The 24,117-nt window shown below is 36.7% G+C and overlaps 3 protein-coding genes across 5 annotated transcripts in view; all 3 read left to right on the forward strand.

Annotated features, from left to right (window-relative positions):
• LOC107758015 (plasma membrane calcium-transporting ATPase 3-like) overlaps positions 1-13,735 on the forward strand; it is a 37,700-nt gene extending 23,965 nt beyond the window's left edge. Inside the window, exons 15-23 of the mRNA XM_016575650.1 lie at positions 3,692-3,779; positions 4,040-4,146; positions 4,528-4,719; positions 5,265-5,478; positions 5,632-5,843; positions 6,815-6,922; positions 7,032-7,214; positions 9,266-9,352; positions 12,696-13,735. Of these exons, the coding sequence (XP_016431136.1) occupies positions 3,692-3,779; positions 4,040-4,146; positions 4,528-4,719; positions 5,265-5,478; positions 5,632-5,843; positions 6,815-6,922; positions 7,032-7,214; positions 9,266-9,352; positions 12,696-13,094 (1,590 nt within the window). The 3' untranslated portion in view covers positions 13,095-13,735. The remainder of the gene's footprint in view (positions 1-3,691; positions 3,780-4,039; positions 4,147-4,527; positions 4,720-5,264; positions 5,479-5,631; positions 5,844-6,814; positions 6,923-7,031; positions 7,215-9,265; positions 9,353-12,695) is intronic.
• Positions 13,736-14,841: 1,106 nt separating this feature from the next.
• On the forward strand, positions 14,842-17,814 carry LOC107758016 (uncharacterized). Of its 3 annotated transcripts, none has more exons than XM_016575651.1 (5): positions 14,842-15,001; positions 15,312-15,917; positions 16,799-16,918; positions 17,138-17,161; positions 17,322-17,814. In XM_016575651.1, exons 2-5 carry the CDS (start codon positions 15,333-15,335, stop codon positions 17,667-17,669), a joined length of 1,077 nt encoding a protein of 358 aa, XP_016431137.1. In that variant the 5' UTR covers positions 14,842-15,001; positions 15,312-15,332; the 3' UTR covers positions 17,670-17,814. The 3 variants fall into 3 exon arrangements, with proteins under 3 accessions (XP_016431137.1, XP_016431140.1, XP_016431139.1); XM_016575654.1 differs by having other exon boundaries at positions 15,363-15,917; XM_016575653.1 differs by lacking the exon at positions 17,138-17,161.
• Positions 17,815-17,822: 8 nt separating this feature from the next.
• On the forward strand, positions 17,823-23,115 carry LOC107758017 (insulin-like growth factor I). Its single transcript, XM_016575655.1, has 5 exons — positions 17,823-17,912; positions 18,014-19,040; positions 19,853-20,000; positions 21,143-21,303; positions 22,864-23,115. Exons 2-5 carry the CDS (start codon positions 18,972-18,974, stop codon positions 23,038-23,040), a joined length of 555 nt encoding a protein of 184 aa, XP_016431141.1. The 5' UTR covers positions 17,823-17,912; positions 18,014-18,971; the 3' UTR covers positions 23,041-23,115.
• The last annotated feature ends 1,002 nt before the right edge of the window (positions 23,116-24,117 follow it).

Consider the following 24,117-nt stretch of genomic DNA (forward strand, 5'->3'; position numbering starts at 1 on the left):
AAATAAATGCTGTTCTTTTGAACTTTCTATTTATCAGAATACTGAAAAAAAGTATCATGGTTTCCACAAAAATATTAAGCAGCACAACTGCACAATAATAAGAAATATTTACTGAGCACCAAATCAGCATATTACAATGATTTCTGAAGCATCATGTGACACTGAAGACTGGAGTAATGGCTGCTGAAAAATCTACTTTTACAGTAAATTACATTTTAAAATATATATAAAATAGAAAGTTATTTTAAATGTTAATATTATCTCACAATAATACTGTTTTTATTGTATTTGTGATCAAATAATTTCAGTCTTGATGAGCATGGGAGACTTCTTTAGTAAAACTTATCAACCCCAAACTTTTGGACGGTAGTATATATTTTGTTCAGTTATTTTGTTCGGTAGTATATATTTTGTTCAGTTATGAACTAAATTTTTTGTGGATGATATCTCAAATTGTGCGCCTCTTTGAGGAGAGGTGTGCTATAAGTTTTCTCAGCAATCAAAGATGTATGATATATTCCAGGTCTGGTGATGTCTGCCATCACTGTGATTATCCTGATGCTGTACTTCGTGATCGAAACGTTTGTCATTCAGGGACGGGTCTGGTTGACAGAATGCACACCTATTTATGTGCAGTACTTTGTCAAATTCTTCATCATCGGAGTTACAGTTCTGGTGGTGGCTGTGCCAGAGGGTTTGCCACTGGCTGTCACTATATCATTGGCCTACTCTGTAAAGGTGAGATAGAAATTAATAATTAGTAGTTTCTTAAAAGTTATGTCGAAGAATGGACCTGTTTTTGTGAAGTTGTGTCCATCATGGAAGTGTCATTTACACACACACATTCACACTGGCAAGTGCCACTAACATTTTAAGACTTCCCATCAATGCCTTTCCACAGAAAATGATGAAGGACAATAACCTGGTGCGTCATTTGGACGCGTGTGAGACTATGGGCAATGCCACTGCTATTTGCTCAGATAAAACAGGGACCCTAACCACTAACCGGATGACAGTAGTGCAGATTTATGTAGGGGACCAGCACTTCCGCGACATCCCAAGACCAGACCAGATTAACCCAAAGACACTGGAGCTCATCACCAGTGCTATTGCTGTGAATTGCGCCTACACCTCCAAAATAATGGTGAGAGGCTTTTACTAAAGCAGTAAACCATTAGAGGCCATGCATTACAGTGATTTCACTAAAGTTACGACTATCATTTCATCTTTTAATTTACTCTGTCTTCCACTCTCTTCACCTTTTCCTCCCAGGCTGCAGATAAGGAAGGTGGGCTGCCCAAACAAGTGGGTAATAAGACAGAATGTGCTCTGCTGGGACTCGTGCTGGGCCTGAAGCAGGACTACCAAGCTGTGAGGGAGCAGATCCCAGAAGAGAAGCTCTATAAAGTCTACACCTTTAATTCTGTCAGAAAATCCATGAGCACCGTCATTCAGATGCCTGACGGAAGCTTCCGCTTATACAGCAAAGGAGCCTCTGAGATCCTGCTCAGAAAGTAAATGATGTCTTTGTATACGTGGTGATTTTTAAATTGCAATAGTAACGTGTAATGTTAAGATGACATATAACATTATCTGTTGAACTGATAATAATTGTACTAAAAAACAGTTACACTTTATTTATGATTTATATACACTAACATTCGAAAGTTTTGTTTGGGATAACTAACATTTCTTTTGAAAATAAATGCCGTTTTAATTTGTTTATGGAAAAATCCTGAAAAGAGACAATGTATAGCAGTTTTCAACATTGATAATAATAGGACATGTTTCTTGAGCAGCAAATCAGCATATTAGAATGATTTCTGAAGGATCATTTGACACTGAAGACTGGAGTAATGATGCTGAAAATTCAGCTTTGCCATTATAGGAATAAATTGTTTTAAAATATATTAAAATAGAAAACAGGTATTTAGATTATACAAATATTTCATAGTAATACTGTTTTAACTATATTTTTGATCAAATAAATGCAGCTCTGGTGAACAAGCATTTTTCAAAAGCAAAAAATATTACTGATGTCAAACACTTAAATGCTGGTGTATTTTATTTATACTATATATTTATAAGATTTTGATAATCAACATTTTGCTAAGGTTAAGCATCTTATTTCACTGGCCATTTGTTAAAAAATGTTCAAACTAAGGACTACTACTTTCTTCGAGGCCTAATTTGTACCTAATTTATGAAAAGTGCCAAATAGAAAAGAATAGATAGATAGATAGTCTTGATAGATATTTCATTCAGAGACTATTTTAACCACACACTGCTGGAAGAACAAAGAATGGACAGTAAGAGTGTTCTGTGGTTTCCTGAAAATGATTTGTCTAAAAAGAGTTCTGAAAATAAATATAAGTAAGTGTTAACAGGAATCTCACCTCTTTCTAACTGGCTTCTGGGTAAATTTTGAAAAGTGCAGTCTTTGTCAAAAAATGCAGTGTAAACATTTTTTAACAGTTCTGCCTTCATCTCAGGTGCTCGTTCATCTTGGGCCGTGACGATGAGGCTCATGCTTTTAGGCCACGGGACAAAGATGAAATGGTGAAGAAAGTGATTGAACCGATGGCATGCGATGGCCTTCGTACAATATGCATCGCTTACCGGGAGCTCCCAGCTGACCCCATGCCAGATTGGGACAATGAGACAGACATTGTCTCCAACCTTACCTGCATCACCGTGGTCGGCATTGAAGACCCTGTTCGACCTGAGGTATACTGACCAGTTTACTGTCTTGGATATGCGTGTACTTTTAGTTTATCTCTCCTATTTACCTAAGAAACCGCACATACCCTTTCATAAGAAGACTTAAAAGGCATAATTATGATATTTTTATCTGTTCTGATTTGCTGATTATAATTCCAATCAGGTCCCAGAAGCCATCAGGAAGTGCCAACGAGCAGGCATCACTGTGCGTATGGTGACCGGTGACAACATAAACACTGCACGTGCCATTGCTGCCAAATGTGGCATCATCCATCCTGGCGACGACTTCCTGTGCATGGAAGGGAAGGAATTCAACAGGCGAATCAGAAATGAGAAAGGAGAGGTATACTTCCAAGTTTTGTAGTTACGTACGGAGCTTATGCAGGAACTATTTCTATATAAATCTTTATTGTTTTATTGCCAAATCCTTATTGCCAAGTTTCATTCAGAAAACATAACATGCACAAATACAGTGTAAATGAAATGCTAAAAATATCTAGATGAGTGATGATATATGAAGTTACATATACAATATTGCTGTTCAAAAGTTATTTTTTGTTTTTTTTCAAAGAAATAATACTTTAATTCAGCAAGGATACATTAAATTGATCAAAAGTGACAGTAAAGACAATGTTATTATGTATAAAGATATGATGTATAAAGACAATGTTGTTTTTATTAGAACTTTCTATTCATCATTCAGATTTTTTTTTCAGTCCTGAAAAAAGTATCACAATTTCCACAAAAATAATAAGCAGCATTTAAAAAAAATCTATTAAAATAGAATTTTAACAAATATTTAAATAATAATATTTCACAATATTAATGTTTTTACTGTATTTTTGATCAAGTGAATTAATCCTGGGTGAGCATAAGAATCTTTTCTAAAAAACATGAAAAAATCCTAGCGAACCCAAACTTTATAATGGTGGTGTAGAGATATTTATTTTTCTTTTCAACTTTTTTGCAGATTGAGCAAGAGCGCATTGACAAAATTTGGCCCAAGCTCAGAGTTCTTGCTCGTTCCTCCCCTACAGACAAACACACACTAGTCAAGGGTGAGTCTCTCCCTCAGTTGCGTTCATACCTTGTTCCTATGGGGATTATTACCATTCCATTATGTCCTTAATGGAATTCTCTCATAATGTAAAAGTGATATGATGACATTTATGCTGACTTCAGCAGAGATACCAAGCTTTTCCTGATGTCGAAGATGATTTTTTTTTTCTCAGCATATTGGCCAACATTACATTACAGATCTTTTGGTCTCGAATCGATTATTAGGATTTTTTAAATTTTGTGTATGTTTTGTGTTCAGGTATCATAGACAGCACCATTGTAGAACAAAGGCAGGTGGTTGCAGTCACCGGTGACGGCACAAATGACGGACCTGCTCTGAAGAAAGCTGATGTGGGGTTTGCAATGGTGAGAAGATCCATCCACTAAATATGTGAAAGATTGCCATCTATTTTTAAGGTCCTGTTACACATAGTGCAATGATAAAACCAACTGGATCTAAATATGAGACATTCAGTGCACATGAATGTTGCTTTAACACTAGAGGTTTTGGTTAGGCTCAGGTTCGATTGACAGTAAAGTTTCTTTCTTTGATTAGTATGAAAGCCATCTTCCAAACCACCCTTCAAGTTCATTTGAAAAGTTCAAGCAGTGTATAACAGCTGGAATACACAAGTGTGAAAGCAAAATTGTAATTCTTATTTTTAAATTCAATATTAAGTTGAAACATACCAGATTCAAAGATGTGTGAATGTTAAAAAATAGTAATCGATTTCTCTGTTTGCATAGGGCATTGCTGGTACAGATGTGGCCAAGGAGGCCTCTGACATCATCCTGACGGACGATAACTTCTCCAGCATAGTAAAGGCTGTGATGTGGGGACGGAATGTGTATGACAGCATCTCCAAATTCTTACAGTTTCAGCTCACAGTGAATGTGGTGGCTGTCATAGTAGCCTTCACTGGTGCCTGCATCACTCAGGTACATGCATATACTTATATATGTCTACATACTTCCATTCAAAAGTTTGGGGTCAGTAAGATGTTTAAAAAAATGTATTTGCTTCCAATAAATACTGTTCTTTTGAACTTTCTATTCATTAAAGAATCCCGAAAAATATATATATCATTGTTTTCACAAAAATATTAAGCAGCACAACCGTTTTCAAGATTGATAATAATAAAAAAATGTTCATGTTTCTTGAGCAGCAAATCAGCATATTAGAATGATTTGTGAAGGATTATGTGACACTGAAGACTGGAGTAATGATGCTAAAAATTCAACAAAATTTATTTAACAAACAGATATTTTAAAGTTGTTATAATACCTCAAAATATTACTGTTTTTACACTATTTATGATCACATAAATTCAGCCTTGGTCATCTTAAAAGACTTAATTCAAAGACATCTTACCAACTGAAACATTTGAATGGTAGTGTATATATGCACTAGTATAACCTGACATTTAATATGTGATTTAGTTATTTATCTCTTTATTTCTTTTGGTCTGTTTTGGTGTATGTAGGATTCACCCCTTAAGGCTGTGCAGATGCTGTGGGTTAATCTGATCATGGACACGTTTGCTTCTCTGGCTCTTGCCACGGAGCCACCCAACGAAGCATTGCTCCTGAGGAAGCCCTACGGCCGAAACAACCCCCTCATATCCAGAACCATGATGAAGAATATCCTTGGACATGCAGTGTTCCAGCTTACCATCATCTTCACCCTGCTCTTTGTAGGTATGGTACATTGCACACTGGTTCTGTCAAAGGATTTGATCGATACATAAACTTTTTTCTCTTTCTTCTGACGTCTGCAAGGTTGCACAATTAATGTGCGTCAAATCTGTTATCAGTCAATATTACAGTTGGTGTTTTTTTTTCCCCTCTCAGGTGAGAAGATCTTTGACATAGACAGTGGACGTAATGCCCCACTTCACTCTCCTCCCTCCGAGCATTACACCATCATCTTTAACACCTTTGTCCTCATGCAACTCTTCAATGAGATCAATGCCCGTAAGATCCATGGAGAGAGGAACGTGTTCGATGGAATCTTCGCAAACCCCATCTTCTGTTCAATTGTGCTGGGGACCTTCGCAATACAGGTGAACGCATATCTCCAGATATTTAAGTCTAGATTCTTTGATTTCCATTTCTACTTGTTTAATGGTCTTTATAAACAAATGCCATATATACATATGCAACCATTAAAATGTTTGGGCTTTTTAATGATTATGAAAGAAGTGCCTTATGCTCACCAAGGCTGCATTTATTTGATCAAAAATATAGTAAAAACAGTAATATTTTGAAGTATTATTACGGTCTAAAATAAGTGTTGTAATATACTTTAAAATTTAATTTTTTCCTGTGATGGCAAAGCTGAATTTTCAGCATCATTTACTCCAGTCTTCAGTGTCACATGATCCTTCAGAAATCATTCTGATTTGCTGCTCAAGAAACGTTTCTTATTATCAATGTTGAAAACAATTGTGCTGTTTAATATACTTGTGGAAACGATGATACAGTTTTTTTCACGATTCTTAGATTAATATAAAGTTAGAAAAAATTACATTTATTTGAAATATCTTTTTTTTTTTTTACTGTCACTTTTGATCAATTTATTGTGTCCTTGATTAATAAAAGTTTTCTTTTCTAAAAAAAAAAAAAAAACATATGTCTTTGGAAGGCCTTTGTGGCCTAATTTTTATTTTTGGCTGAACTAACCCTTTAAGCAGTGTGGTATGATATAATTTATCTGAAACCATTTTAAAGATCATGGGTTTAATTATTTTTTATTGTTTCTATTTATATTATTATTTTTATTTTTAACTATAATATAAATTGATTAATAATGATTTTTTTAATATGTACATGCCATTTTTATGTCCTCACATGAATTAGAAAAGAGACTATATGGCATATCTGAACTTAAAAAAAAATGCATTTGTTACATGGCAAGGAAGTTTTAACTGAAATACTTTCCCTCATATATATTCTTACATTTTGATGCATTTGTGCTTCACACATGGATGGAAGTAAACCACTCCACTCCCATATTTGTGTTTATGCTTTGTAGATTGTGATTGTGCAGTTTGGTGGGAAACCCTTCAGCTGTTCCCCCTTAAATGCGGAGCAGTGGCTTTGGTGCCTGTTTGTGGGAATGGGAGAGCTGATCTGGGGACAGGTAAGTGCTGCAATCGACTGCTTTTCTATTCTAGAAGATCTCAAAAAGAGAAAATGAGTTTCCAAAATATCAGTTTTAATTGTACTTTATTGTATTGTTTTCTCTCTAGGTGATAGCATCAGTGCCAACACATCAGCTGAAGTGTCTGAAAGAAGCGGGCCATGGGCCGACTCAAGACGAGATCATGGAAGAAGAGCTAGCTGAGGATGAGGATGAGATTGACTATGCCGAGAGAGAGCTGAGACGAGGACAGATCCTGTGGTTCAGAGGACTCAACCGAATTCAGACTCAGGTGACATTCAGTCTCTGTCTAGTCCTGTCTGTTTTAACATTGCTTTTGCATTGTTTCTGACAGGGACATCTGTTCCCGTGTAGACACGTACTGCCTTAAAATATACCAAATGCCTTTTGTGCCACATGCTCTAGTTTGCGCACTTTTTTCAAACTTTACTTTCTTCATAACTCAAACATATTTTTCTTTCTTCACCAGCCTTTATAAATTGATGAAATATTAATATTTAACAAGCTTCCTGTGTTGTAAATCTTAACTTACCTCTCTCCGTCACTTCATCCTTTATTCTCTCTGATTCTAATATCATGCTATTTTATTGAGTCCTTTTTGCACTGCTACTCACGTCTCCATATATTGTTGCTCCTTGGAAACTATTATTGGCCTTTTTGAATTTTTAAATGCTAACATGGTTTGTATACACAGTGTTTCTTCAAGTATAGGCACTTTCGCACTTACTTTCTGAACCAACAAATGTCATTTTCACCACATCTCAAACTGTTTTGTATTTGATAACATCGTGGTGGAAATGCCGTTTTAATTTTAATAATAATTTTAATACAATTTCATAGATAGCAGTTCATGTGTTCTAAATAGACACAGTTAAATACTTTCATACATTTTACATTATTTGACAAAATTACAGCTTGATTGGAAATGATAAAAAAACGCAGTTAAAAAAAAATCTGTTTATTATTTTCTTCACACATCACATCACGTCTCTTATTTCTCATTATTTTAAGCATGCTTTTCACTATTGTATCCTTTCTTTGTTGGTTGCAGTGTTAATTTTGACAGCAAATTTCGATTTAGTTTTAGTCATAGTCTTTTGACTAAAATGCCATTTAGTTTGACATATTTTAGTCATCTGAATTGTTTTAGTTTAATTTTAGTTCATTTAAATAACATTTTAGTCATCTAAATCTATATAGTAGATTTAGTCGACTAAAATCTAGTGAATTTAGTGTAATGCACTAAATAATAATTTCTTTAAACTTTCCAAACTTATAGGCCTATATTCCTGGAGAAAACATCTATTAATCTGTTAATATGAATGTTAAGGTTTGAACATGCAATATAGACATGTTTTTATCTTAAAATTAAATAAAACTACTTCTCATAAAGAAACAAGAACATGGTGTTCTTTTCAATTAAATACCAATGGTTTTATAATATGCGTTCTTTCAACATTCTTCTTTCCAGCAGACATATTTATTTGTGTAAATTAAATTCAGATGAAACCTTATTAGGTTTACTAAAGTGATTCATTTTTGAGCGTTTTATGAGACGTGAAGCACTTGAATGCTAGCTTATGTCTCGCCGGATAGATCTGTGCGTTATAATTCAAATGTGTGCCATCTACCCTCCCTACCTCACAGGAGATTAGTTCTGACTGGATCTCTCCCTAAAACATTTTCGTCTAGTTTTTATTCGTTGATGAAAATGTCAATAGATTTTCGTCATAGTTTTTGTTTTATCTCATTTTCGTCTGTGAAAAAAATGTTGTTGACGAAAATTGTAACAAAAATTATTCGCCAGTGAAATTAACACTGGTTGTTTGTGATGGAAATAATACCACTACTGAGGGAGAGTCAATTTGTGTAATTAAATTATTATTTTTTTAAATTATAATTATTTTCACTATGTTTTGAAATAGTTTTAAAATTGTAAATAGTTTGAAATAGTATTGAAATAGTTTTCAAAAATGTAATAATTGATGATGTATTTTTATATTTTAAGATTGAAAGTTGGGCTCTTTCAAGGGTAAAACAATACAATTTATACATTTAAAAAAACATTCCAATACAGTTTTAATACGAGTTTCACATAACGAAAAGACAATTTAAATCTATTAGATTTAATAACTTATAAAGTGCTCATAGTTGAAGAAACACCCTTAAACACTGGATGGTTGGCGTGCACTTTATGAAATGCTGCTTTTCCTGCAAGCCATTGCTCCTCAAAACCCGCTAGAGTGATTAAAGCCCCATCCCGTTCATTTCATGAAGCTCATTCGCCTGTCTGTGTGATGTCCTTCTCTCTCTCTCCTGCAGATGGAGGTAGTGAGTACCTTCAAGAGAAGTGGTTCGTTTCAGGGTGCAGTGAGACGCCGCTCTTCAGTGCTCAGCCAACTCCATGACGTAACCAATAATTCTACTCCCTCTCACGTAGTACTCTCCACTGCCAATGCAACTGGTGCCCCCGGGAGTGAGTCCTTACATTCTGTTAACGGCACCTCGTAGAGCCCGTGCACCCAGATGGCTAGCATACACACCAACACACACACACACATGCATTGTTGCCTGCCTTCAAACGCGACTAGTCTGCTGAATGTTGAGTGTGTGTGCGTGTGTGCAAGAGAGAGAGAGCAGATTATTATTGGAGCATCTGCTTTATCTCTCTACATGTGCATTTTTAGTTTGTTTCACCTATTTGTTTGTGGCCTTTCTTTCTTTCCTTCTTCCTTGCTACCTCATAACTTATTTCTTGCTCTTGCTGTTTAATTCTGGCTTGGTGCTGCCAAGATGAAGCTGTGTTCTTTTTCTTGTTGCCTTTTTTTTTTTTAATTCTCCCGTTGCTTGATTTGCCAATAATTCACCCTCAAATCAATGTTGCCATAAAGGGCTACCAGAATTTCACACGAAAGAGCCAAACATCAATTGAACTGAATTGAGAAACTAAAGTGGAGATGTTTCATCTGTTTGACAACATGGGAACAATGAAAGCAAAAGGTTGACTGTTGTAAACAGTCGAGTATAAGCCCATAATGGTTTCTGCTGCCGTTTTCATATTAGGGATATTAGCATTGATAATGCTAACGTTTTTCTATCCCGTTCAGGACAAAAAGCATACAAGTGTGCCATGTTTTTTGCTCTGTCTTTGTGCACCTTGTTCAGATTTTCCTTTCTCTCTTCACAGGTTTCATGTTATAAACTGCCACACTTGTCATCTAATGAAAATGTCCTGCTAATTGTTGCTGCTCGAGTTTCTACACATAAGAAAATCGTTCTTACTCTCTGCTGCTTTGATTTATTGTCACAAAACAGCTGTAGTTTTGGGGACCGTCTTCTTGAAAGTAATTCTCACATACAGTGATTTGTTTATGAGGGTTTGATGCACCGAATATAACATCAACATTGCCCTCCAGGTACCAGCGATCTTTTCTGTGGTCTAAAGAAAACAGCTGTGTCTTAGTGTTTCCAAATCCCTTCAAAGAGACCACCGAGCATTAGCCCAGCTGGAATGCCCCCCAGTTTCATTATAATTTCCCTTTCAGTGTTAATCTTCAGTCCCTTTTATTTATGAACCTTTAAAAATGACATATATTTTGTTCTCCTTTTTCTTCCTTTTTTTTAACATGGGTGTCTTATCCTGTCCTGTCCTGACAGTCTTGTCCAGTATATTCTTCTATTCGTTTTTATTTTCGTCTTTGTCCTTGTTTCATCGTCTTGTAGCACTTTGTGCTGTGTTTTCTTAGATTAAATCAACAGAGAAGGGAAAGATCCAGCTACATTGAGTATATATTTTTGCATCACATGCCTTGGTGATGTTGCACAAGAGGGCTGCTTCTCAAAAGCTTTTGTTGGGCCATCACGCCACAACAAAAGAACATGACTTTGTGTAGTCTGTAGGATTAGACCTCCATCCTTCAAACATCTGTCTTTCACCTCCCTTCTCTTGCCGTCTGTCATGAGGAGTTCTGATGTGATGTGTTTGGAACAACTATTCAAACACAATCCCTTTTCTGTTTTTCCATCCAGTGCCAGAATTACAAAAGACTAGCTGATTCCTCACTGCAGTTAATTCAAAATGTTTTTTTTTTCTCTTTGATGATATAACCATTACAAATTCTGGGCCTTATACTCGAAAGTTTACAATGTCAGTGCAGCTTTAAATTAAGCAGGAACCTCAAAACGAATGGCTCTTTGGAAAAACAAAGCCACAGAAGCGCTGTTGTGTCCATGTTGTGAAGTCCCCTCCCTCTGTCAGTCACATTGCTTTGTGGTCATTCCCGAACGTGGTTTGGCTATGCATGTAGAATGCAGAGAGCGGGAAAAAAAAAACCTTACATCCGATGAATGTTACGGTCCAACATGCATGGTCACACAAACAATTTTCAAGAAGATGCATTTTCACCACGGCTGCTGTATAACCACACATGACGAGAATGAGGATGTCAGAAAAAGTAACGGACCATTTTGATGAATGTTTTTACGGATATTTTTTTCTATTGAATGTGTACTTGCATGCCATGCATGAACGGGAAGAGGAAACTTGAATTATTGTGCATGGTTGCATGGGAGACAAGTCCCATTTAATGTGTTCATACTTTTGAGGGCATAGAGAGTTTGGGTTTTCTTTTTCTTTCCAAAAAACAAGGCAATCAAGATCTTCTAAATGTCCTCGTATTAGAGTGAGCTAATATAATCAAAGATACTTTGCTTTGTTTCATTTATAATTTTTTTTCTTTGATTTATTGAAAGTGGATTTTAAAAAGGCTTTCAAATATACCCTATACATGTAACAAATAGAAAACTGATGATGTCAGAACAATAAATAATGCTTACAGTAACTAATGCAATCTGTTTTTTCAAGACTGAATCTGTATTACAGAATTTGTCAACACCAACAGTATGTGACTACGCATGTCTTTATTTCCTGTATGTTTTTGTGTTTGTGCGTTCTGTGCACAGCCGTGTAGTGTAAACCTCATTTTTTATGCGTTTTCTATGTGTGTATGTGTTTGTGTTCGTACCACATGGTGGTGTGTGGCTTCAAAATCATTCTTTTGTGTGTGTGTGTGTGTTTACTGTTGTTTGTTTGCATGTGTTTTTTGTTTTCTTGGTGTGTTCCATGAATTTTAACCACCTGGTATTGAACTGGCAACAGTGAAAGTTGTAATTCTGTTTTTGAACATTGCAGACACATTATTATTATTTTTTTTTATCTGTTGATTTTTATGGTCACTAATTTGACATGCCTTTCTGCTCATAAAACATCAGAAGTTAAACATTTTTTTTTTTTGATCATCAACAAACAAATCTGAAATTTGTGTCCAATGTGTCATTCATTAGAACCACGTATTAAATGAAAGGCAGACAGGGGGCTAAGGCTGCTTTGACAGATCATATTCACGATATTTATGGTATCCTTCCGTTTTATTGGAACAATTTGTGTTTGCCGTCATGTGTATCATCTTGAGATTTCCTTTTCTTCTTGTAATTACAACTTGAATTTCAATGATTATTTTTGGGCGTCATTCTATAGAGGCCTATAGAATGGCTGTGGAGTTTTGTTTCTTTTCAAAGGCCTACTGCACCAAAGGCCCTAATGGATGTGAAACTTTCAGCTCTCGCAGGTCAGCTAGCTGAAAGTGCTTGGGTAGTGCAAATGGGGGACTAAACTTCTCTCCACTTCTCTGTCCCTTTGATCCCTCCATTTTCTTCCCTTTGACATCTCCTACCCTGCACCCTTGACGTATAGATCCGGGTGGTGAAAGCTTTCCGTAGCTCCCTCTATGGCGGCATCGAGCGGCCCGAGTCGCGGAACTCCATTCACGACTTCCAGGCGCACCCGGAGTTCATCATCACAGACTCGGTCCACAACATCCCCCTGATCGACGAGACGGACGTGGACGATGAATCGGAACGCTCCAACCATAACCACGTGTGTGTGGCGCTTCGTCACCCCAGCCCTCACTCTCAGCCCCAGGAGCCCCAGAGGCCTCCGCGATCCCGCTACCCGCCCCGCCCGCTGAGGCAGCAGAGTCTGCCAGTCACCCTCAACTGCAACAACAACGCCACCGAGAGCCACGTCTACCTGAGCTCGAGTGTTTCCCCCTGCCCCGCGAGCCCTCTGCATAGCTTGGAGACGTGCCTCTGAAGGTCAGAGGTCAGCCAGTTGAGACTGCCAGCCAGATGGAGAAACGCTTGTTTCTGTACCTAATCTTTGTTCCTATCACTATCACAGATTCACTGCTTCAAAATGTTCAGTGGTTCTTTACAGTATCTTGTGTGACCAAAAGACAATCCCGCGCCGCATGAAAGTGACCGATTTATGTTCTCATACAGTATGTTGCACTTGAAAAAGTACCCAAAACGACGAGATGGATCAACGTGTATGTAGGTGTGGACTCTGGCTAAAGATTTTGAGAGAAAAAAAAAAGTTTATTTGGGGATTACTCCTTTCGCCTTTTAATTAATAACATTATTGTTCCGATTATTATAGTGGTTATATTTCTGCTCAAACTACAGCAATTAATACTACAGTTACTATACTCCAGTTATGATACTTCATCGTTTAGCTTTATATAACTAAGTATGTTTGTATGTATGACATAAGTCTGTATGTATGTGTATTTGTTTGTTTGTTTGTTTGCTGTTGTTAAAATCCGTGTCTATGTTTTCATTGCCCCTCTCTCTGTTTTCTGTGGTAGAGTGTGATGTGTATGTCCAATTAAAAGAGGAAGTGAAATTACAGAATATATATCAGCAGCATAAATAAAATAAAATCTAACCATTGGAGGAAAATCTTACAATACTTGCTGGAAATGACGGACAAAAGAGGCAACGGTGCAAGAGCATTGGTCTTGACTTTGAAGAGCATCTCACCTATTCCTGAAAACACGACATATTCCACTGTTCAAAAAGAAAGGAAAGACATTTTCAGGATTTAGGAAATATCAGTTATTTTTTTATGATGTGTTATGTCAGCAAGACGTAAATATGTCAGAAAATAAATACTTAGAAAGCGTTTGATGGCAAATATAAATTACTTCATCACTTACCCATCAGAACGGGCGACTGTGTGCTTAAAATATGGCGTTTATGGGTCTAGAAAATGTTCAGATACACAAGCAAAGATTTTTGATCATGTGGAACCCTTTAATCGTTTAAACTTGTATACAAAGTAATTAAACATCTGCATGATTTACCATAAGTTTGTTTATGCATCACGCTCGATTATTCCAGCTCTTTCTTGGGTCATAGAACAGTGACAGACTGATTGTTGTCAGGCTTGAAGGTAAACTAACTTTTTCATTACTTCTCGGCCTAAAAAAAGAATATTGTAAATAGGTTAAAACTGTTCTAGAACATTTGCATTTTAACAGTTAACTATTATAATCAGGTTATGATTATAATAATTCGATCAAATATAATTTACAAAGAGAACTTATGAATAGAAGCCATGGAGCGCTAATAACTGCCATTATTACCAACCTGATAAACACGAGAGAAAAGGAAAGTTTGTATAGTACTAGGAAACAACGTAAATAATCATCTAAAATATCTTTGTATTGCTTTTTTCCCTTATATTATTTGTTTTACACTTCAGTTTTTGTGATTTTTTTTTCCAAATGATGAATGATAAAATCACTGACAGCCAATCGGAGACCGCCCTACTTTAACGAGCAGGAACTGACAGCAGCGCACGACATTATCGTGCAGTGGTGTGGACGTCAGATTAGTTATTTACAATAAGTAAAACAGTGAATAAATTGGTAAATGACATAACAATGATTAATTAAACGTTTACCAACTGTTTTACTTTTTGTCCGCGTTCTACTTCTGTATCGAATTACATTAAACTTTTACAACAATGACTTTTATTTTGACATCAAACTCCGGAAGTTATCTCCGGAAGTCCTCGCTGAGTGCAGAGAGTTGTACCTGTCTGCGTATGTTCAAAAGAAACAGGTTTATATTTGTCCGGCGTGAATTACATTGGTGGTCTTTGGTGTGAAGACATGAGCGTACCGCTTATACTTCGAGTCAAGTGACCAATTTTAGGTACATGATAATTGTTTTTAGTTTGGTTTGCTATATGTTTCCTGTCTGCATTTGGTCAGCTGAGTGATCGTTGGTCGTTCTTAACGATAAATTCACCCTGATAACAGCAGTTTCAGACAAAATATCATACAGTTGACACTGTAAAAATATAATAAATTAATATACCGTTGTCTTTAAAAAGTCATATCGCTGTCATTTTTGCCACCTCTACATGTTAAGTATTTAGTGAAAAAATGCGCAGCTATAATATACTCATACATAAACCAGCAGATTGCAATAATATGAAAGCTTTATTCAACCAATCCCACAGGTTCAAACTCTTCTGAATGTCATGGAGAACTTTGTGGTTTACATTCCCAAGGAAGCATGTGTCAAAAACATGCCTCTGCAGTCCCTGTCCAGCTCCACAGCCAGGAAGATCAGTGTCGCGCTGTTTCCACATGGAGCAGAGAAACAGATGCCGCAGACAGTGACGTGGATCTGTCCGGTTGAGCTGCGGGAAAAAGAAGTGGCTGTGGGCAAGGACAGCAGAGAACTGGTCCCACTGAGCCAGAGGCAACTGGTCTCCAAAGTAACTCCAGGTCAGTTTTCGCTGCCTGTTGTGAGTTCCAGCATCACTGCCTTTAAGGCCTTAAGAACGATTTTAAAAGCACATAAGCCTGAAATACAATTTTCCGGGCTGGAAAATGAAGCTGCCTCTCTGCCCAGCATCAGGGATTCTCATGTTCGGCGAAATGCCATGATTCTATATAATGGCCAGATCTTCCTCTCAGTGAGGCGAGTGAGATTACAAAACTCTCCCTCAGCACCTCCAGGTGTGTGCCCTGTTTCTCCCAGTCAACAGAAGCAACTAAACACATCTAGATGTCAAGCACAAACACCCCTGGAAACTTCACCCAGACCACAGCAGAGCAAGGTAGGACATTTCCCTCTTTTATTATATTTTTCAGTCTGTCCTGAGAAAAGGTATAAATGCCAGGAGGTGTAGATGTGAAGTTATCATGGTGATTCTGATTAATTTGAATTAATATTCATTTGTAATCTTGTAGATTTAAAGGCATAGTTCACCCAAAAATTTAAATTTGATCATTTACTTACCCTCAAGTTGTTCCAAACCTGTATAAGTTTCTTTCTTTTGTTGAACACAAAACGAAAATATTTTGAAGAATGTTGGTATTTTTTTTTTCATACAGAAGAAAGAAAATTATACAGGTTTGGAACAACTTGAGGGTAAGTAAATGATGACAGAATTCTTATTTTTGGGTGAACTATCCCTTTAACTGCACTGACAGTGTCAGATGACAACAAAATTAGAACTGAAATAAGCTGGATAATGACACTAACTTTGCAACATCGACACTGTTATTGAACTGAATCGAATGAACATTGAACTGACTTGAGCTGAATAAAGACAGTGTTGTCTTCTGTAGAGATACACTCATGATAACTTTTTTCTCTGTTATCATCACTCTTAAGATGGATTTCATTGTCATGCTGCAGGGAATCTTTAAAGCGGCTTCAAATATGATCATGAGGACAATTTAAAGCTGTTTATGCCTCTACATAAATGATCTGTCAGATAAATTAGTGTATGATACCCTTTTTACTTGAATCTTTTTACTCTATAAAGGTTCTGGAAAAAAAAGTTTTTTAGTGATTTTTGTTTTTTAGAAAAAAAATGTAATGATTCACTTTACTTTTTGTGATATATTGTGCATTATTTGCTTTAGGCAATCTTTTGATAAGAGTCCTTTTTTTTTTATTTCTGATTGTTGCATGTCTCTTTCCAATCCACAGAGTCAGGATGTTCAGACTCCAGTCAGAGATCTTGACATTAACACACAGATTTTACCTCTTTTGCACAAAGTCTCTGAAGAAATGCCTGAACAATGCTGTACAGACAAAGAGTGTCAAAAGGTCAAGCTTTAATCTTTTATTTTACACTGTATAAACTAGGTTTTAAAGAGAGACATGATATTTTTATATGAATACGGGTGCTTTAAATTATTTATTTTTTTTAAGGAATGACAGGCATAAAATGTCCTGAGAGCTAAAATAGGTGTCCTGAAAAATCATAATTGTCAGTCCTGTCTTTTTTAACTAATTGAAAAACTTAGCCAGTCAGAAATGTTTTCTGCCTGTCAATCGGGGGAGGCTAGGGTGTGGCGACTCTCCCTGATCTGGACATAACTTTTTCGGACTGAAATCCCTTACAGTACCTATAAATCTGTATAAAAACAAATTGTTCACAACTTTAAAAGTGATTAAGTAATGTTTTAAATCTTTCAAAACCTAATGAATTTTGCCTTTGAATTCACAGGAAGAAGAGTCCAGGTCACGGAGTAGCACACCTAAATCTCCTGAGGATCTGGTGTCTGGTCAGGAGACGTCTAGTTCCCTGCCCAGTATCCTCCAGCAGATCAACCACACATCTTCTGGCATCTCCGAACAGCCCGAAGCAGCAGCAGCAGCAGGAGGACAAAGAGAGACATCTGAGGATGACAATGAGCGTTTAGAGGGCGCATTGCTCCCCAGGGCTGAGAGCTGTCTTGCATTTGATTTTGAACAGTTGGCCCAGGAAGAGAGAATCAACCACCTACGAGTTCGGCTGAGACAGAAGGAAGCATCACTCAGCATCTTTAACTTAAAGCCGACGGATCAGATTTAGAGGATCCGACTGTGCCAAAGATGTCTGTTCAGGAGGTATAAAAGTTCCTTGTGCATCATATTATTTGAGCAGCAGAAGAATGTCATAAAGCTTAAAGGAATAGTTCACTCAAAAATGAAAATTCAGTCATCATTTAGTCACCCTGAAGTTGTTCCAAATCTGAATGACTTTCTTCCTTCTGCTGAACACAAAAGAAGATATTTTTGAAGAATGTGGGTAGTTGCTGGTCCCCATACTATGTAGGTCAAAGGGGACTGTGTGGTTACCCACATTCTTCAAAATATTTTCTTTTGTTTTCAGCTGCAGAAGAAATGTATACAGGTTTGGGACAACTTAAGGGTGAGTAAATGATGACAGAATTTCCATTTTTGGGTGAACTATCCCTTTAAGATGAACAAGTTTGTTAATTCAGTTGTTCAATATTTGACAGCACAAATATTGTCATTTAATTAAAATATAAATGCAAAATAATAATTTTCACACCATAAGAGACACATTTAAGAATATTATGTGTTTGTGCAATAAATACGGTGAATAATTTATGAATAGCAATGTTTGGTTTAGCTGCTAAAATTAAAATGCTTCATTCTCAGTTCAAATAAAAGGATTTATGTCATACTGAGCATTAGTCATTTCATTATGTAAACCAACTGCTGTACATCGTACCTCCAGTTAATAATGTACCCACACATCTGACTGTTAACATAACGTTTTGTCTTTATTTTATCTGTAAGTGCGTTCTATCTGATTGGCTCTGAATGCGTTCCTACATCTATCTTTGTTTCATTTATCATTCCAGCTGAAGCCTACACACTCCAAAATCACTTAACCGGCTTCTTGCTGAGATATACTCGTGATAACTTCTTCCTCCATTGTCGTCACTCTTAAGATGGATTTCAATGTCATGCTGCAGAAAATCTCCAAACCAGCGTTATATAAGATAATGATGACAATTCAAAGCTGTATATGCTTGTACACAATGAAGGATTTCTAAATGAATAATATCCGTCAGATAAATTCATCCCTTTTACATTACTGAGCTATAAACGCTCAGATGGATGACATTAGGATGTCGGTTTTAGTTTGTTGTTGTTTATTAATCAGAGTTCTTTTGTAGTTTCATGCGTCTCCAATAAAAGACTAGCTTTGCGATTAGGAGTTGTCTGTGTGTAGCGGAAGGCTAGGATGTGTCCGTGTGTGTGTGTGTGCAGTTGGCCCATCCCCTCCTGGTCCTCCTATAAGAGCACACCCGAGTAAAAACGTCAGTAGCTCTTTAGAGAGACCAAACCATAAAAAATAGACATGCCATCAGACGGAATGCCAACCTGTCATGCCAGACGGCTTCAGATGCTAAGAGGATTCCTGCTGAAAGTAAGACTCCACATGCACTTACACAGAAAAATTGTATTGTAGTGGGAGGCACCAGGATCAGGCTTTCATATTAAGGACCACTACACCTGTTGCACATTATCTGGGTGTATATAGAATTAGGGGGGAAAAGACCACTTCATGCTGTTTTTTTACCTTATTTTGGGGAATTTAGACTCAATTCTCCATAAAAGTTAGACAAAAAAAAAACTTTCCTTTTTTGGCTAAATGACTAGTTTCCATGGATGAGTCAAATTACCTTTTTGTGACTAACAATTACTGCCCCCAATGCAGGTTTGCATGTTAGGGAGCTATTATGACGTCAATTTGTCGTGTGGGATGTAGAAAAATATAGATCTGCAATCCACGCCATCATATCAAAAGGTCAAAACAGTTTATGCTTTTGCAAAAGGTCATTTTCTGAGTCAGCAGTTTTTTTGTCTTAAAATAAAGGTTCTTTATTGGAATTGATGGTTCCACGAAGACCCTGAACATCAGTGGTGGTTCTTTAGATTATTAAAAAGTTCTACAGAAAAAAGCACTATTCATTGAAAGTCTCTATAGAATCGCTGCAAAAACACCCTTTTGGAACCTTTATTTTTATGAGTGTAAGGCAACATGCAATCTGTATTCAAAGCATCGTGCAGAGCAAAGCCATCTGGACTTTTCGTACATGCTTTCAAATCAGTAAGGTTTGCAAAACAAAATGTATTCAGAGCGTCATCCATCAAGCATTGTATCCATTGCTTTGACAGAAAGGAGTGTATCTGTCCGATAAGATGCAGGTGGCTGAGAGTTTGTTTCTGGTGAAGCAGGTGCCCAGCTGGCGAAGTGTGTGTGTCCTCTATTCCCTGTACTGCGTCCTGATCCTGCCAGACGCCGGCGAGGCTGCCAAAGCACGCTGTGGACGAGAACTAGTTGCTGACCTGGAGTTTGTGTGTGGGGACCGTGGCTTTTACAGAGGTGAGAGTCACTTACAAACTTCATCTTACACTTCTAAAATCCTGTGTTTGGATACTGTAGAAACAAATCTGGTTTCAAACATGTGTGTGTTGATTGTGTGAGTCAAACCGTGACATGGTTACTTATCATGTACCGTTTGGTGGGAGCACAGTGACTTGCATGTCTCTAAATCATTAAGCTCACTCATAACATTATATTCATAACACTTAATATCAGTGTATTAAAAGTGGCCTTGCCCTGAAGATACAGACAGTGTTATCAAGACAAGCCGTTATCATTATGGTGTTGATGCAAATCAACCAACCAATAGCAAACAGTAATCATCTGCTGTTGTAGGTGGTGTGAAGTTATAGTTTTTGATATGAAACATTTAATAAATGGCATAAGTTACCACACCAACATGTACTCTTGATTTGTGGGTGTTGATATCAACATTTTTTTATTTCTGCTAACTGAGGTCCTTTCACCCTGTTCCATATCCAAGGCCACCTTGACACATTTCTCTCTCATTTTCTCAAAAGGAACATTATGACACGGTCTTACAATATCTTATTATTTCAGCAATTTGACAAAAAATTTAAATCCTAATAGTGGGCTACATAAACTATATACACACCATTCAAAAGTTTTTTAATTGATTAAAATTACAGTAACACTGTCAACTATTATTACAATTTCAAATAGCTGTTTTCTATTTGAAAATATTTGAAAATGTAATTTATTCCTGTGATGCAAAACTGTATTTTCAGCATCATTACTCTAGTCTTCAATGTCACATGATCCTTCCGAAATCATTCCAAGTTAAAAATAACAGCTTTTATTTGATAAATATATCATGATTATTTTGATTTTCTTACATTTGATATATTTATGTAAATGTATTAACTCACTTTTGATCAATTTAATGAGTCTTTACTGAATAAAAAAGTAACAAATTCTATTAAAAAAAATTAACTGACCCCAAATTTTTGAACTTTTGTGTGTTCAATTGTAGTTTTATTAAGCGCATGATATATTTTAAAGAGAATACAAGGCATAATTTGTCCTGCACGACCCCATTTTGGCAGTTTGCTAGTTGCAGCGAACTCACATTAATGTAACTGGCATTAAAACCATTTTGCTTTGTGTCTGTTGGCGGTTAGGCAAACCTGGAGCAGCCCGTAGCGGCAGTCCTCGCTCTCGTGGGAAAGGGATCGTAGAGCAGTGTTGTGTGCGTGGATGTGACCTCCAGCATTTGGAGTCGTACTGTGCAAAACCCAAGAAGGTGCGGCGTGACGTCCCTGCATCTCTGCAACAGACTCTGGTGAGACTTCAATTCTACAGATACAGATCCCATTCAGCTGATTTTGCCTTTGTAAAGCATAGAGGAATATCTTACCCAAAAAATGAAAGTCATAATTTACTCACTAACCCATTAGACTTTCTTCTGTAAAAGGGGACATTTTTTAAAAATATACCGTCATTCACGCACTTAATTTATATATATCTGTATGCCTTTGGTTCATGAATTGGACATAAACTGCCTCTCACTTGAACTTTAATGAACATACCAAAGGGACCTTGAGCGAATATCAAGATTTTCAGTGAAAAATAACAAATTTTAGTTTATTCCTCACATATGACTTCACAAGAATATTGTGCATGAGTTATATAATACTACATGGCCATTTTTGTCCATTTAGAATTTGATAATTTCTCATTCACTTTTGTTATGTTTTAAAAAAGGTTCAGGATATTGTTAATTAACCTAACCAGAAATGAACCTTTTGTGTTTTATGGAAGAAAAAAGTCACACATATTAATATGTCCAATAGTTCCAGCAAGTAAAACCTAGTCTTCAATGTCACATGATCCTTCCGAAATCATTCCAAGTTAAAAATAACAGCTTTTATTTGATAAATATATCATGATTATTTTGATTTTCTTACATTTGATATATTTATGTAAATGTATTAACTCACTTTTGATCAATTTAATGAGTCTTTACTGAATAAAAAAGTAACAAATTCTATTAAAAAAAATTAACTGACCCCAAATTTTTGAACTTTTGTGTGTTCAATTGTAGTTTTATTAAGCGCATGATATATTTTAAAGAGAATACAAGGCATAATTTGTCCTGCACGACCCCATTTTGGCAGTTTGCTAGTTGCAGCGAACTCACATTAATGTAACTGGCATTAAAACCATTTTGCTTTGTGTCTGTTGGCGGTTAGGCAAACCTGGAGCAGCCCGTAGCGGCAGTCCTCGCTCTCGTGGGAAAGGGATCGTAGAGCAGTGTTGTGTGCGTGGATGTGACCTCCAGCATTTGGAGTCGTACTGTGCAAAACCCAAGAAGGTGCGGCGTGACGTCCCTGCATCTCTGCAACAGACTCTGGTGAGACTTCAATTCTACAGATACAGATCCCATTCAGCTGATTTTGCCTTTGTAAAGCATAGAGGAATATCTTACCCAAAAAATGAAAGTCATAATTTACTCACTAACCCATTAGACTTTCTTCTGTAAAAGGGGACATTTTTTAAAAATATACCGTCATTCACGCACTTAATTACAGTTAATGGGAGAGGGATCTTCAAAAAGGAACCACCATATTGTATATATACAGTCGTGGCCAAAAGTATTGGCAGTGACACAAATTTAGTTTTTTGCTAAATTTGCTACTTAAGCTGCTGTGGTGTTCATTCAAATTGTTTCTACAAGTATTGGCAGTATAACCTAACCAGAAATGAACCTTTTGTGTTTTATGGAAGAAAAAAGTCACACATATTAATATGTCCAATAGTTCCAGCAAGTAAAACCTTGCTGCTTTGAAACCCAGCAAATTACATGAAAATTATACACTCTCTCCTTTTCTGTTTGTTGCAGGAAGATCAGTTTTGGCCGGTGTTTCAGAGGCAATACCAGAAGCATGCAGAGATGAACAGAGATGAGGAAGCTGCTTCTCAAAGACTCAGAGAGCGAACGCTTTACCGATGGAGCTCCAGAGATTCAGTATTACTAACCAACCCACCCCCCCTCGACACAACAGCATCCTTCCACTGACACCGTGACATCAGGACAAACATTTATCCACCACATCCGATAGTCATGGCTCTTTTTGGATGTGTGTGGACCCTATGAATCGCCTTTCTTTTCTAAAAAAAGACTTTTCTGTCCTTGCAGACGTATAAACGGAGAACTATGTAAAAGAAACTAGAGGACAAAATGTCAAAGCCACTCATGCCATGAAAGTGAAGAGCAGGGTGTTCGTGTTCCTGAACTCTCATGGGTTGTATTTCACTAAGCATATGCTGAATACAATATGAATTGTATTTTTCCATTCACTTTTGTTTTCAGCTTCCCTACTAGCATTGACTTCAGTTCTCAGATGCATTTGAATAAATTAGTTCAAAGCAATTTAAGGATGAAAGTGTTTAGATGCTATACTGTTATATGTTACACTGATGGCCAAGTCATTTTGAATGTAAATGTGATGTTCTTTAATGAAAGATTACTGATATTAGTGAATATATTTTCTTATGTTTTTTTACATTTAATTTATGTTCTCTGTGATTAGAGTTTTCTGATACTTGTGAAATATGTATCTACAAGCGGATTTGTAAAGAAATTTAAATAAAAGAAAATGGAGGACACCATGCGGTTCTTTTTCTTGTTAAAGGCAGAGTAAGCGATTTCTGGTAGCCAATGTTGATATTTGAAATCACCAAAACAAACACGCCCCTACCCCAAAAGGGTCTTGCCCCTATTTTGATAGCTCCGCCCCACATATACGTACGCAGCCCAGGCAACGATTAGTTCTGTGAAACAAAGCAAAACCAATGTTACACCATGTCTACGGACGTGAGCGGCGCGGCAAGGAAACTGCTGCCGGGTTTTATTTATGACGTGCTGACACAAATTTCAAATGGTTTTCAACAGTTTTATAAAGTGTTTTTGAAAAATCCCATACCCTGCCTTTAATTGCCATAATTTTCTGACATACCCAGATCAGCTCCATTTTAGACGATGCACAAAGACAGATTCCAGGGGCCTCATTTATAAAGTGTGCGTACGCTAAAAATCCACGGCAACGTTCATATTTATAAAAACGGTCTTTGACGTGGAAAAGTACTTACCGCC

The sequence above is a fragment of the Sinocyclocheilus rhinocerous genome, unplaced genomic scaffold (assembly GCF_001515625.1).
Source record: "Sinocyclocheilus rhinocerous isolate Xijiao unplaced genomic scaffold, SAMN03320098_v1.1 scaffold1314, whole genome shotgun sequence".
NCBI lineage: Eukaryota > Metazoa > Chordata > Actinopteri > Cypriniformes > Cyprinidae > Sinocyclocheilus > Sinocyclocheilus rhinocerous.

Excerpts from the sequence above, each read along its gene's own strand:
- LOC107758016 (XM_016575651.1), top strand. The coding sequence starts at position 15,333 with ATGGAGAACTTTGTGGTTTACATTCCCAAGGAAGCATGTGTCAAAAAC. Across the intron at positions 15,918-16,798 it reads CCAGACCACAGCAGAGCAAG|AGTCAGGATGTTCAGACTCC; the intron begins GTAGGACATTTC and ends TCCAATCCACAG. Across the intron at positions 16,919-17,137 it reads CAGACAAAGAGTGTCAAAAG|GCCTGTCAATCGGGGGAGGC; the intron begins GTCAAGCTTTAA and ends GAAATGTTTTCT.
- LOC107758017 (XM_016575655.1), top strand. The coding sequence starts at position 18,972 with ATGCCATCAGACGGAATGCCAACCTGTCATGCCAGACGGCTTCAGATG. Across the intron at positions 19,041-19,852 it reads TAAGAGGATTCCTGCTGAAA|GTGCCCAGCTGGCGAAGTGT; the intron begins GTAAGACTCCAC and ends CTGGTGAAGCAG. Across the intron at positions 20,001-21,142 it reads GGACCGTGGCTTTTACAGAG|GCAAACCTGGAGCAGCCCGT; the intron begins GTGAGAGTCACT and ends GTTGGCGGTTAG.